This window comes from Mustela erminea, chromosome 2 (genome assembly GCF_009829155.1).
Source record: "Mustela erminea isolate mMusErm1 chromosome 2, mMusErm1.Pri, whole genome shotgun sequence".
NCBI lineage: Eukaryota > Metazoa > Chordata > Mammalia > Carnivora > Mustelidae > Mustela > Mustela erminea.
Genome location: NC_045615.1, coordinates 64,817,692 through 64,831,859, shown reverse-complemented (window position 1 = coordinate 64,831,859; position 14,168 = coordinate 64,817,692). Strand labels below are relative to the sequence as shown.

At 39.0% G+C, this 14,168-nt stretch overlaps 1 protein-coding gene and 1 long non-coding RNA gene across 2 annotated transcripts in view; one reads left to right on the top strand and one right to left on the bottom strand.

Moving 5' to 3' along the window:
* Positions 1-14,168, bottom strand: part of LOC116584571 — a 34,619-nt gene that overhangs the window by 9,895 nt on the left and 10,556 nt on the right. The window lies entirely within an intron of this gene.
* PAPSS1 (3'-phosphoadenosine 5'-phosphosulfate synthase 1) overlaps positions 1-14,168 on the top strand; it is a 99,295-nt gene that overhangs the window by 80,285 nt on the left and 4,842 nt on the right. Inside the window, exon 11 of the mRNA XM_032333085.1 lies at positions 5,390-5,619. Within this exon, the coding sequence (XP_032188976.1) occupies positions 5,390-5,619 (230 nt within the window). The remainder of the gene's footprint in view (positions 1-5,389; positions 5,620-14,168) is intronic.

Here is a 14,168-nt window from a genome sequence, read left to right as displayed (position 1 = left end):
CAAACTTCGAGATGATGTTGTTGTAGGAATTTGCAATTATTAGCATTAAAACTTCTTAAAAGCAAATATGGTCTTATGGATGTAGAATCTCAAAAATATGGAAACTATATAAAAAAGAATCAAATGGAAAGTCAAGGACTAAAAAAGTAGATCTGAAATGAAAACATCTGTTGGATGGATGTAAATGCAAACTGGAGTTGGTAGAAGGAAAGGTCAATGAAAGAGAAGTCAGATCAATCAAAGTTACTTGAAAAGAAAAGAAAAATAGATGGGAGAAATGAGCAGAGCCTCAGTGAGCTGTGGGCAGTATCAAGCTATCTAACATATGTATAATTGGAGTAATGAAAGGAGGAGAGAGAAAAAGAAATGTGCCAAAAAAGGTTTTTGAAAAAATGATGGTTAAATTTTTCTAAAATTGGTGGAAAATGTTAACCTACAAATTCAAGAAGCCTAATAAATCTTAGAATAAATCCAAAGATAACCACACTTAGGCACAAGCAGTCTGTTGAAATTTCATGATATAAAAAGGATCCTGAGAAGGAAGCTCCTGGGTGGCTCAGTGAGTTAAGTGGTTAAGCGTCCGACTCTTGGTTTCAGCTCTGGTCATGATCTCAGGGTCATGAGATTGAGCACCTTGCCTGGCTCCACGCTCATTGGGGAGTCTGCTTCCCACCCCATCTTGCACATACACACTCTCTCTCTTTCTCTCTCAAATAAATAAATACAATCTTCCAAAAAAAAAAAAAAAAAGAAAGAAAGAAAGAAAGAAAAAAGTAAAACCAAACGATGAGGTAGGGAGGAAGAGGGAACAGTAAGGAAATAGTAGGAACAATGACTGACTTCTCAGGAGCAATACGAACAAGAAACAATGAAGTGTTATCTTTAACAAAAAGAAATGCCTGTTAATCTAGAATTTATAGTCAAGCAAAATAAAGGTGAAGTAAAGACATTTTCAAATAAATAAGAGTTGAGAATTCTATTAGGGAAAAGTTTTTCAGAAATCTTCTGGCAGATTTCCTCAGAGGTCCCATTGTTTGCTCAGAGACCCACAGTGTATGGCTGGCTGTATGGCTGTACAGCAGGGAAGGCTGCAAAAACAAGGACCTGGCACTTTCACCCTCTAGACTGAGGTTTCTGTCATCAAGAAAGAGATCGGGGCAAAGGAAGGTCAGTTGTTGTATAGGCAGCCAGCACTGTTTGCCACATAGGAGTTAAATTACTTTTGTAATCAGAAAAAAAGCCAATCTTTTATTTGGCACACAGATGCAGGTAAAGTCGAAAATAAGTCACATGTTAGGTTGGCCGTTTATGGATTCTTAGAAGACTTTATAGGAAAGCCATAGACATCACTTGTATTCCTTCTTCCTATGCTTTCAGTATTCCAAATAATGGAATTTTATGCCACATAAAAAGATAATACATATTGACCTCAGTTGTGCTAGAGGGATAAACAGGCAGCTCTCACAGAGTTTCAATGACCACCTTCTAGGCAGCCTGTCATCTTTTTCATAGAGCAAGTGAATTTTCTTTGGAAACACTGGCTAGGAAGTAATTAAATGCAACTGAAATTGTCATGGACTATTTCACAGAGTAGTAGTAACAGTGGCAGTGTTTGTGACTGTCCTTTGTTGAGGGCCAAAGGGTATGTTGAATGTTTTCAAGCCTCCCACCAATCTGATATGTTAAACATGATCTTTTTCATTTTTATAATTTTGGAAACTGAGGGTTCAGTTTCAAGTCCAAACTTTACTAAGGGCATTCGGTCACGAAGGGGCAAAAGCAGGCTTTAGATCTGTCTTCCTAAACTAGATACAGGATGGCTATGGGCTGACTTGCATTCTTTCGATTAAAGCATATTACCTTTTCAGTGGGTTGTAAGTTGATTCATACCAGGCATTCTTGGAAGAGTTACATGTGATTTGTTTATTCCTGGTTGTTAACAGTTTTAAAAGTATTCTCATAGGGAAGTCAGTCCCTAAAGTACAAATTGAAATTATTTGGTCACTTGCAGGAGAATGTTGACTCTGTCCATGTTTGTTATGTTTACGTTTAATTTACTCATTTAACATCTAGAAGAAATTAAAGAGGCAGTTAAATTTCTGGATATTTTATAAGCCAAAATCAGAACTGGCCACTGCCAGTTGCTTTGTGATCCTGTAAGTTACTAATTTTTCTGGCTTTGGTTTCATCTTCTTGTAGAAGGACAGAGAGTGTTGGATTAAATGTTCTGAGCTTCCTTACATGCTAAAATTAAGCCATACATCCTTGGTTCATTGACCATTTGGTACTTGAATGATTTACTTATCTAGATATAAATATTTAGTGAACAAAGTAAGTTCACCTGAAATCAGAGAACTTCGATTGCCTTTTTAATTTAACTCTGTAAGCAGTAGTTAATTTGCATGAGGCTGGAATGATTTTCCACTTAAGTGAAATTGCCAAGTAGTTAATTGATTATTTGATTTTGACCCTTTGATAAAAGTTCTGAGTCAGAACTAGCAAAGGTCTTGTGTGTGTCTATAGTGAAGGGGCAGAGGGGAATGACCAGAATCTTCATGAAGTGCTGAATCTAAGAGTGGTTGGAGGAAGAGGGGTCTATATGAGGAACAAAAGTCTTTCATTATCATGTCTTGCCATCTTGTTCATACAGGACTATTATAGCTCATTGCAAACAGTAGTAGTGCTGCATAGTGGGAAACATACAGTGATAGGACCTTGGGGTCCTCTTTATTTAGCTAGCATATGGGGAAAGAGAATTAGGATAGTGCTCAGGAGGTTTTTGAATGTTCCAAGTTTGGAATTGGCCACATACCATTTGGGTTCTCATTTTTTTCAGCCAAAACTCTGCCACATGACTACACTGCAAGGAATACTGGGATTATATTAAACTGTGTTCTCAATAAGAAAGGTAGTATAAGGTCCTTAGAAATATGGGTATATGGAAAAATAGGTGAGTGAAAAAAAAAGTCAAGACAATTATTAACTCTAGGAAAAACAAATAGTTGTATAAGGAGGGGAATAAAATAAAGATGGTAATGGCTAACATTTATTGTGTACTTTATACCAAGTACTATTCTAAGTCTTTACGTTTCATATATTAATTTTCTTAAAAAAGTCATGAGATAAATACAATTATACTTCCAATTTTACAGACAAATGTTGATTTCACCAACAGTGGTGATATCACTGTATTTATTGGATAAATGGCATAGGGAATGAGGAAAATGGAGTAAGAGTCAAGCATCGTCATAGTAGGAAATATAAATAGTCAAATCAGCAGTATACAAATGCCATTTAGAAACACAGGGGTGCCTGACTGGCTCAGTCAGTGGAGCACAGAACTCTTGATCACAGCTCCATGCTGGGTGTAGAGATACTTAAAAATAAAATCTTAAAAAAAGAAAGAAACACAGGTAAAAATCAGTAGAAATGGCTGAAAAAGCTGAAACTCCTCAGGGTGATCAGTTTGAGTGTTGGGTTTGGGATTGTCCTTATGTTATTGCACTTTCTAAGCCATGTCAATACAAATATATCTTGGTCCAAGATGAACTACCGAGAACAAATGACATTTGTGTGGGTAGTCATCATTTATATCTTATTTTCACCTAGATCAGAATGGTTGTGTAAGTCACTTGAGTGGTGGAGCTTAATGCTGAAAGGGAGCCGAGGCCAGATTTCTAGACCTGGGTTTCCTCTGTGTTTTCTTGGCCAACTCACTTAACCTTTGGGTGATCATTTTCTTCGTATGTTAAGGAGAATGATGCTCTCTTACAGCTACTTTAACTTACAAAGTTCTAAAGTTCCAGGTGTTAAATGAATTATTTTTTATCTCTCCACACTTGCTGGTGTAGCTGTCTCTGCTTCTGAGCTCATTTTGGATGCTGTGTAGCTGTGGAGTCATAGCCAACACCTGGTTTTACTCTTACCTGGTATCTGGGGTATGAGTCACTTAGCTATCAGGTTTTCTCAGTGCCAGTGTGTGTATGTAAGGATTCATATAATTGAAATCCTTGTCATCCAGTAGCTTTTTTTTTTTTTTAAACCTGTTCTAATATAACAGAGAAGAGTGTATACCTCACAAGTTTTTGTATGGTTCAAGGACTTCTTACAGCGAACGTACTCTAATTACCAGCAACCAGGATCGTAGGTCCCGAGACAGAACCTTACCAGGGACTCCTAGAGCGAACATCAAAATGGATTAGATACAAGCTCTTATTTCCAAAGTTGGTAATTTTTAATTACAAGATGAGTAAGTTAGTTCTGAGGATTGAAGGTTCTGCTTAGTGATTATAGTTAATAATACTATATTATGTACTTGAAATTTGCTGAGAGTAGATCTTAATTGTTCTCAGCTCACACATACACACAAAGGTAACTGTGAGGTGATAGATGTGTCAATTAACTTGATTGTGGTCAATATTTAACAATATATTTGACTATAACATCATGTATGCTTTAGATATATACCATTTTATTTGTCAGTTATTCTCAGTAAAGCTGGGAGGAAATAAAGAACATTACCATTAACCCAGAAGCCCCTTCCAGTTGCTTCCCTCAAAGGATGAACTGCTAGCCTGACTTCTAAGAGATTAGATTTGAACTATATATAAAGGACATATTGTGGTTGTGTACAAGGATACATATAGACACATGTACATTTACATATCTCTTAAGAGGCAAAAATATGTATAAATACATATGCATAAACATCTATACACATTTATGGTTTTAGATTTTAGTGGGAAGGACTTGCCAATTTCGTTCCTGGCTTTCCAAGATGACATATTTAAAGTTGTTGAGATTTCCTACTGATACTCATTATATAAATACTCCAGGTCCTTCTCAATGTATGATGGTGTTATGTCCTGATAAACCCATCATAAGTTGAAAATACTGTTAAGTCAAAATGCATACCTAGCATACCACATATCACAGCTTAGCCTAGCCTACCTTAAGTGTGCTCAGAACACTCATGTTAGCACAGCTGGGAAAAATCACCTAACACAGAGCCTGTTTTATAATGAAATGTCGAATACGTCATATAACTCATTGAATGCTATACTGAACATGAAAAACAGAACGGTCAGCATGGTTGTCCGTGTGTGGGTTGTTTACCTTTGTGATTGTGTGGCTGACTGGGAGCTGTGGTTCACTGCCCCTGCCCAGCATCATGAGAGAGAATTTTACTGCATATTGCTAGCCTGGGCAAACTCCAGAATTCGAAGTTAGAGGTATGGTTTCTCCCGAATGTGTATATTACTTTCGCACCATCATAAAGCTGGGGACCGTAAGTTTGCGGCCATCTGTATCCGTGTATTTATTATCCATTTACTACTTCTAAGTGCTGGCCTAAAAGCAGAGTTAACAAATATGAAAACTTGTATTCCAGGTCCAATGGCATTGCAGAGCACGGATGGTTGCAGGAGCCAATTTTTACATTGTTGGACGGGACCCTGCTGGCATGCCTCATCCAGAAACAGGGAAGGACCTGTATGAGCCAACCCACGGTGCCAAAGTGCTGACAATGGCCCCTGGCCTGATCACCTTGGAAATAGTTCCCTTTCGAGTCGCAGCTTACAACAAGAAAAAGAAGCGTATGGATTACTATGACTCTGAACAGTAAGTTTTATATTCACAGATCTAGGGAATGCCCTGTGTTCTAAGCCGCTCCCAGGGCACATTGTCTCAGCTTTACAATAACTTGACTGATGGCAGACTTTGTTGTACGCATTTCAGAGAAAGCCCAAACCTAGGAAACTAACTTCTCAATATGCTAGCAGTTAGAAGCAGAGATAGAAATTGAATCTGGGGGCGCCTGGGTGGCTCAGTCATTGAGTGTCTGCCTTAGGCTCACGTCATGATCCCAGGACCCTGGGATCGAGCCCCGCATCGGGCTCCTTGCTTAACAGGGAGCCTGCTTCTCGCTCTCCCAGTCCCCCTGCTTGTGTTCCCTCTCTTGCTCTCTCTCTGTCAAATAAATAAATAAAATCTTTTTTAAAGAAAACTTGAATCTAGTTTTTGTGATCCATGATTTCAGAAATTTTGTTTTGTAGTTCCTAAGGGCAGTATCGACATTTCTTTGTCAGCCATATCTACTGTATGGTGTAGAGCATGTAGAAGGAGTCGAGGGACTTAGTGATGATTAGTCTGGTAAGCCCAGAAAATCTATTCAGTGAGAGAGTATAATATTTGTACAATCCCTATGGGACAGGCACTGTCCTGATTGCTCTGTGGGTATTAAATTAATTATTCCCCAAAATATCCTATGGTATTGTTATCCCTGCTTTATAGATCAGTAGTAAGCTGAGGAATACAAAGTTCTTATAACTTGCCTAAGGCCACAGAGTAGTAAATGGCACCTGGCAGTTGAACCCAAGCAGCGTGTCTCCCAAGCCTGTGCTCTTGACCGCTAAGAGTGCAACTTCTTTCTTCAAAAATCTTAGAGGAGGGGCAAAAGCGAACAAACTTTTAGTACAGATTATTGGTAGTGTTGAACATGTATCTATGGCGCTTCTGTATTGATCTTTATAGACAGTATCAGTCTAAATTTAGAGTGGTGGTAGAAGGCCCTAGAATAGGAAGTCAGGGGTTCTAGTCCTGTCCTTGCTTGGTGACTTGAGAGTCCTGGGCCTCTCTGGCCTGGGTTCTTCTCTAAAGTGATGGCAGTGGAGGAGCTGATTCCATCTTAGCCTAAAGTGTGTACTTCTTTCCATGATCTGTAGCACCTAATTATTTTTACACTTTAGCAGATACTTGTTTTGTTGATTAATGCTTATTTAGTACACATTACATCTCCTTATAGAGTATACATACTTTTTTAGCACAAATTACAATTCATGTTCAAGTAGAACGGTTATTTTTTATATATATTCTTACATTTACTTCTACTGACAGGTGCAAACTAAAAGCTGACTGTGGTCTAAAGCCCTTTAATCTGAGAGCCCTCATCCTTTCTCTATGATACTTCACAATTAATTCTGTATTCAGGACTAATGCTGACCGTGACCCCGTGTCCTCATTTGGTGTGGCCCATTTTGTTGATGGGGATAAGAAAGGAAAAGAAATCTTTCATAGATTAAAACATTTTCTTGTTTCTAAAAGCAATATAAAGTTTGGTGTCATTGAATTTCTTTGTGATAAATGATAAATTATCTGGGTAAAGAAATACTACCATTTACAGTGGCATTTAAGGGATTATTGACTTCCCATTTAATGGTCTAAATAATTCTAGAGAAAAACAAATGCACAATGCTCGGTGATAGCAGGCTTTTCAGAGTGATGAACTATAGCTCAGATTAGAAGTCCATGAATAGGAGAGGCTTATATAACGGATACAGGCGACTCCTAACTGTACCTGTGTCCTAGGTGGGGGCTTGAAGACAGAAGCTCTTATTCTCTGAAGATCTGCAGTGTGGCCCACATTCCAGCATAATTCTGAACCACACCAAGAGAAGAATTTGCAATAATGCAGACCATTTTTACTTTTTTAGAAGACCAGCATTCGCCAACATGTAGAAATAGTTCTGAATCGTGGCATGTTGTGTTTTGTTTTGTTCTAAGAACATATATGTCTGGGTATGTCATTTGTGTGTGCGTATATATGTATGTGTGTGTACATACACTTAGTGCACACACATGGTGCAATTTCACTGTCTCAAAAACAATGCAACTCTAAGAGGGGTGTACTGAGAGTTGCAAATGGTCCTTTTCTTCCAAAGGGATGCTTCGGAAGCTTTAGCAAGAGAATTTTAAGAAAAATAAAAGCAATTTTAGTAAAACCTTGAACTATATTTCCATCATAGGTGATTGAAACTGAAACTATAAATTAAATATTAAGGAGAGTGAAAAAAAATAAGTTTCTAAAACAGTCCTGCCCTTTTGTGGTTAAAATTATGTAGGGCCACCATCAGGGATTCTAATTTACTGATTCTGAGGAGAGGCCTACACACCAGCAGTTCTTTAGAAAGCTCCCCAGCCGAGAACACTTGATGGAGGGTAGCATTGCTTTCTACAAATTTGAAGATTTTTTTTAAAAAAATTAATTAATTGGGGAGAGAGAGAGAGAGAGAGAGAGAGAGCGAGCACAAGTAGGCAGAACGGCAGGTTGAGGGAGAGGGAGAAGCTGGCTCTCCGCTGAGCAGGGAGCCTGATGCGAGCTTGATCCCAGGACCCTGGGATCAGGACCTGAGCCCAAGGCACCTGCTTCACCACTGAGCCACCCAGGTGTCCCACTTTCTACGAATTTGTAACACATAGAGTGTCAGAGGTGGGCTGGGCTGGGAAACCTTTTACTTCTCATCCAGCATGTAGCTGATTAGTTTGTGTACAAGATGTTAACGTTCCCGAAAGTAATGATTAGTTACAGACTGAGGAGAGAGAAATAGAATCATCCTGCCAGTGGCTAAGTAGTTAATACTTAGGTGACTTTCCATGCTGATGAGTTAAGGAAACAAAACTAACTAGAGCTGAGCTGTTCTTTTACCCTTCTCCTTGTTCTGCTGTCTCATTACTGAGGTTTCTTCGCGTGCATGGTCAGGTGACTCCATCACCCAAGGGATCTAGAACCCATCTGTGTATAGTTGACTGATGGGGTGGGAAGCCCTTGATAACTTTCATGTTTTGTTAAATCTGTGTAGTATTGCTTTAAGTCTCTCTCTAAATCATTCAAAAGCTAAATAATTACATCAGTTCTCATAAGATTTTCCAGTGATGAATTCTATATTAGTTGCATGAGTGGCTCATTTTCTTGGAATTTTTTTGAGTTACCAAATCTTAATAAATTGTAACTTGGGAAGCCTTAAAACTGCCTTAGTTTTCTAGTTTTTTATATTTGTGTTCAAATATAATTAAGTTGATGGGACTATGTTGGAAAGTGATTAAAATTTTATGGAAAGGCGATCGTCTTTGATGTAGTGAGAAAACACAGTTATTAATTATGCACATATGAGGTTGTCTTATGTTTGATTAATGGACGTTCCTCAATGCCAGCTTTTATGTAATTAATGATTTTGTAGGTTTTGATTTAATTAAATACTAGTGTAAGACAAGGCTTAGGGAGGAAAAAAAACAAACTGAAGATTTCAAGCAAGATATTGATAGGAATTATGATAAAAATCATCTGTTTTTACTTAGGAAGTTAAGTAAGTTTATATTTGCTATAATAGTGATTCAAGGAAATTTAGTTTTAGGACTACAAGATTCAACCCCATTCTTTCAGACATTACAAACAAACTTTTACAGAGAATTCAGTTATTTGTAAAGTTTTTTCCTTTATGCAATAGATCTCTGTATTTGGGTAGAAAAATGCAAAATTTTGGTCCAGATTATTGCAGTAGCGACTCAATAAAAACTACTACATGAGTGAGAGTGGCATTATGGAAGTGGGTGAATGAAGGGACAGGTGGAGGAAAGTGTTTGTGATCTGGTTATTTTCACAGTATCAATAGAGTATTTTCATAGTTTCAGTGCTGGAGTAGATCTTAATTCATATATTATTGCTGTCATTTAAAAAAATAATTGTAGGCGTCTCTCAAGGCTTTTTGATATAGCCTTCCCTTTTCTATACTTTCCACAGGAAAGCTCATCATCTGTAGTGGTTTCTATGTGATGACTCTTAAAGCTACACTTCAGTGTTTCCCAGTTGCTAATTGTGTTAGCTTTCTAATGCTGCATAGCACATGACCACAAAGTTAGTGACTTCCAACAGTACTACTTATTGTCATATTCTTTAGGTCAGAAGTCTGGGTGGACTACATTGGGTTTTCTAGCCGGGCTGGGCTCTTATCCGAAAGTTCTGGGAAGAATCCACTTCCAAGATGACCCTTGTTGGCAGAATTCAGTTCCTTGCAGCTGTGGGGCTGAGATTCCCATCGTCTTACTGCCTCTTGGCTAAGGATTGCTCTTTGCTCCTAGAAGCTATTCTATGTTCTTTCCTGTGGATACCTCCATCCCAGCAATAGAACCTTCTTCATGGTAAATCCTTCTTATACTTCAGATCTCCCTGACTTTCCCTTCTGTTACCAGCTGAGAAAAGTCTTTGCTTTCAAAAGGTTCCAGTAATTAGGTTAGACTCACTCAGATAATTTCACGATTTTAGATCATTTGGTTAGTGTAGCTCATTGCAAATGACCTGTAGTGGTAGTACATTCTTTCATAGACCCCCTCCTTGGAAAGCATTCTAGAGAAGTGAGAAGCTTGTGTTTTCTACAAGTAAAATAAAAGTAACTTTTTTTCTCTCACGGTTAATATTAAAAATAATAGGTAGAATATCCTAAGGAAATGTGTGATATTTTCATTATAAAACCCAGTAGTACTCATGTTCTGGCTTTTTAATCAGTTGTAACGTCGGAAAGAAGTGGGGGCAAGGGAAGGGAGCCATGCGTTGAAAGGTAACCGACAATATAAGGGTCCCAGTTAGAACTCTGCTGTGCTAGAATAAACTGTATGGGAGGAAGATTTATTATTTTTAACACCAGGGACACCAAAGTTACCTTGAACCAAAGGCCGAAGATCTGCTCCTTCTCTCTACCCCAAAGCCCTGGCCAGCTTTGACTGCTCGTATGAGATAAAGGGACATAACTGTAAGTGCTAGAGAATAAGTAGAAAGAGCAAATGGGAAAATACTTACTTAGTGCTTAGGAAAGCAGCCTGGCGGAAGGAAAATAGTCCTCGGTCATGTGTGCTTTCTCTTTCAAATTTTTGTTCCTGGAAGGTTGCTTCTTTCTGGGTGAGTGGGGTACTCTGCCTATGATGCATTTTTGGGTGGTAACAAATGAATAGGATGCGTCCCCTCAGTGGTCAGCCAACTAAGAAAACAAAACAAACACATGTTTTAAAAAAATTTTAAAAACACTTAAAAGGCAAAAAAACCCAATATTAATGATTTAAAAATAACACTCATGCCTTTGTACTTTGATTTTTTTTCTGTGCTTTGATTTTATTCTTTTTCTGTACATCCATTTAACATAGTTGAGTTTATAACACAGTTGAATTTTTTTATCCTGCTTTTAATTACTTACTTTTCATGAGCATCTTTTCATGCAATTCGAAGCTCTCTGCACACATTGCGGTGGCTGTGCCACGCATTGTTAGTGGCTGTGTGCACAGGGCAGGGCCGAGTGGGGGGGCCTGGAGGCCACACGATGCTGCAGAGCAAGACTGGCCCACAGGCTTCCTCACAGCTCACACGTGTCATTAGGTAGCATCTGCCTGTCATACCTGGTCCCACCTCTTGTGCCTATTGTCCAGCACACACGGGGTACAGTGTTTCTACAGCAGGATTTTCAAATGCTGCATGGTTGAGGCCTGGCTGTGGTCTCCCCTCAGAGTGTAGGGTGGTGCCGTGTCGTCCCTGAGCTCACTTACCTGCAAACAGCTCCAGGAGGAGCCACCAGTGTTATGTTTGGTATTGTGATTTTTTCCCCCCAATCTGCTTTTCTTTTTCCTGTGACTTTGGGATCTTCTCACTTTTCTTGTGTTTTCTGCCCCTTTGGAGGTAGGACTGGAATTTCCTTATTATAGCAATATCAAATCAGTTTCTTTCTTAACAACACGCCATTTAGCAAGCTTTCTTAATCTTGGCATTATTGACATTTGGGGCCAGATAATTTGTTGGTTGAGTGAGGGGTCCAGTGCATTCTAGGATGCTTACCCTGGGGAGGGGGAGCTGAGGTTGCAGAATCACCTCTGTTGAGACTCAAAGATTTGTAAGAATATTGGCATATTTGGATACTTATGTTCTTTTTAATTATTTCATCATTAGTGACAAGTCCAAAATATGCTCCTTTTTTCCCCTTTTTAAAAAATCTCTCCAGACTTTCTACTTTCATATTTGGAGCTGATCTGCATGTTTTGAGAGTAATAGAAGTCCTGGCTTCTAAATAAATGGGGATAGTCACATGTGTCTCAAAAGTAGGAAACAAATCACAAGACAAAGAGATCCTGGTGACAAATACGAAGGAAATTACTTAATACAGTCAAAACAATGTCCTTGTTACCTAGCAGTGTCCTGGGTTTACCTTGTTTTCTGGTTAACTCATCCATGCATAAGCTGTTTGGGTCATTGGTTTTGAAAAACCCTTTGAAAATATATTCTCTGTCTATACCCTGTAACCAAGTAGGCTGTATACTGGAAGGACCCAGGAGCATTGGTGTTCTGTTCAGAAGAGGGGAGGGCATTGTGCTGAGAGGAAGTTTTCCTACTGCCAGAGTTCAGCCATGGACCTCACACCAGGCAGTTTGATGTGGATGATGGCCGTCTAAGGGTGTGTGAGTTTAGCTTTTTGAGTATTGGAATCTACTATTGAGTAATCAGAGACTTCTTTCAGAAGCAGTTGAAAATGGTGATGCTCTTATTCCCGGTTGAAAGCACAGAAGCCCCATTTTGCCCACTAAGATATTTTTGGGTCCTTCTGAAACCTGTCCGTTGGCACTCAGTTAAAGGCTTCCGTTCATCTACACTGTGGTAGATGAGAGGGTTCATGTCCCTCTTTGGTGACGAAAATTGAGTTGACTTCAATACGGTTTTTAGGACAGTCCTGGAAATTTGTTATTTGATTGAATGTCTAACAGGAGCTGTTCTCTAGCTTTTACTTACAAGATTGGGATGCTGGGAGGAAAACATGATGAATTAAGGATTTTGTTAAGTAGGTTCCAGATAACTACTTTTTTTGTGTATTTCAGTTGGTTTCTGGTTTGAAACTAAAAATTGTTAAATTTTTCATGTATTATGCTAGCTGGTGCTTTTTAGTTCCTAGAAAGAAAGCCGTAAGTAACTTTTTATCTGGTTTTGAAGAGATGACTCTTGACCTCATGCCTAAGAATTCTTAGTGTTTTGGTCTACACAGTATTATATATGAGCTGCTTTCAAGTTGGACGAAGAGTTAATTAGAACCAAAATAGTTCTTAGATTCACTTATAAGTTACTACTATAATTTTTCTATCAGAGAAGAAATTGACCTTTGTTTCTCTGATTGCTTATTGTCCAGTTAGCATTTTTTAATGAGCTGATCTAATTGAATATGAACCTTCAAAAGATACACTTGATGGGCCATCTGCTGACCCCAGCTCTTGTCCATTTGAGCAGCTCGTGCTGGTGGCTCTGATGGCCGCAGATGTGGACTAAGAGACAGCAGATGCTTGTAAAGATTTAAGATCTTCAACAAGTGGCCAAGAGTCATTGTACTTTGGAGTTAGTCAAGATGCTGGCCACATGTAGTCAGTACATCCCACATGGGACAAGATGCTGGTGCATCCCACAGGGTCGCTTGTAGCTTGCTCGATGGCGTGCTTTTCCCCCTCCCTGCCACTTGAGCCCCTTTCTTTCTTGAAGAGCTGTGGATTATAAGAATCTGCGACCAAGTGGTTTTGAGAAGGAAAAAAAAATCCAACATATTTGTGTTTTCTTTTTTCAGGTGCCATGGGAGATTGGTTAACTTGTGTAATTAGATGGCTTATTAGAATTGCTTTGTAGTGAAAGCCTCGGGGTCATTTATTTAGTAGCCTTCTCTGCTTCTGGCAGATTGCTGATTACTCACAGGTAAAGTGGAGAGCTAATTTTAGACTATTCCCCACACGTCTGAATTTTCACTTGTTTTAATTATTTCTGTAAGGTGATGCCTAATTAAAGATGAACTGTGAAAAATTCGATTATGGGTAATGTGACTCTTGTGCCAGGTCCTTGCACCTGACTTCTGATAAAAAGTAAATCCTTCTGTGACAGTACAAGTATGAGGCGGAGGAAAATAAATGTGTTTTCTGTAGCCAGGGTGGAGTGGAACCGCCACCATGTGGGAACAGAAACTCCCATTTCATGTGATGAAGAAATGTTTGTGGCATGCAGGGCAGATGGAGTGTGAAATAGCGTCAGGAAGAGAGGTACCCAGGGACCTTGGTTTTAAAATGCAATTTCAGAAGGAATGCAAGCAAACTTCTGGATTCCAGACAGTTTGGCATCATGGGGAAGAGAAAGGGCTGTAATTGGTCTGGCTTTTTTCCTTTCATCAGATAGTCAGGACAGAGTCATCCCACAGCCATGCTCTCACATCTTTCTCTTTGCCTTCAAGAACCAGCACGTGGTGCATGGGACACAAGGTTTCCTTTGTTGAAATCAGACTTTAAAATTAATGTGGCCATAAAGCTCTAGGGTCCTAATTTTCCTCAGCAAAGAT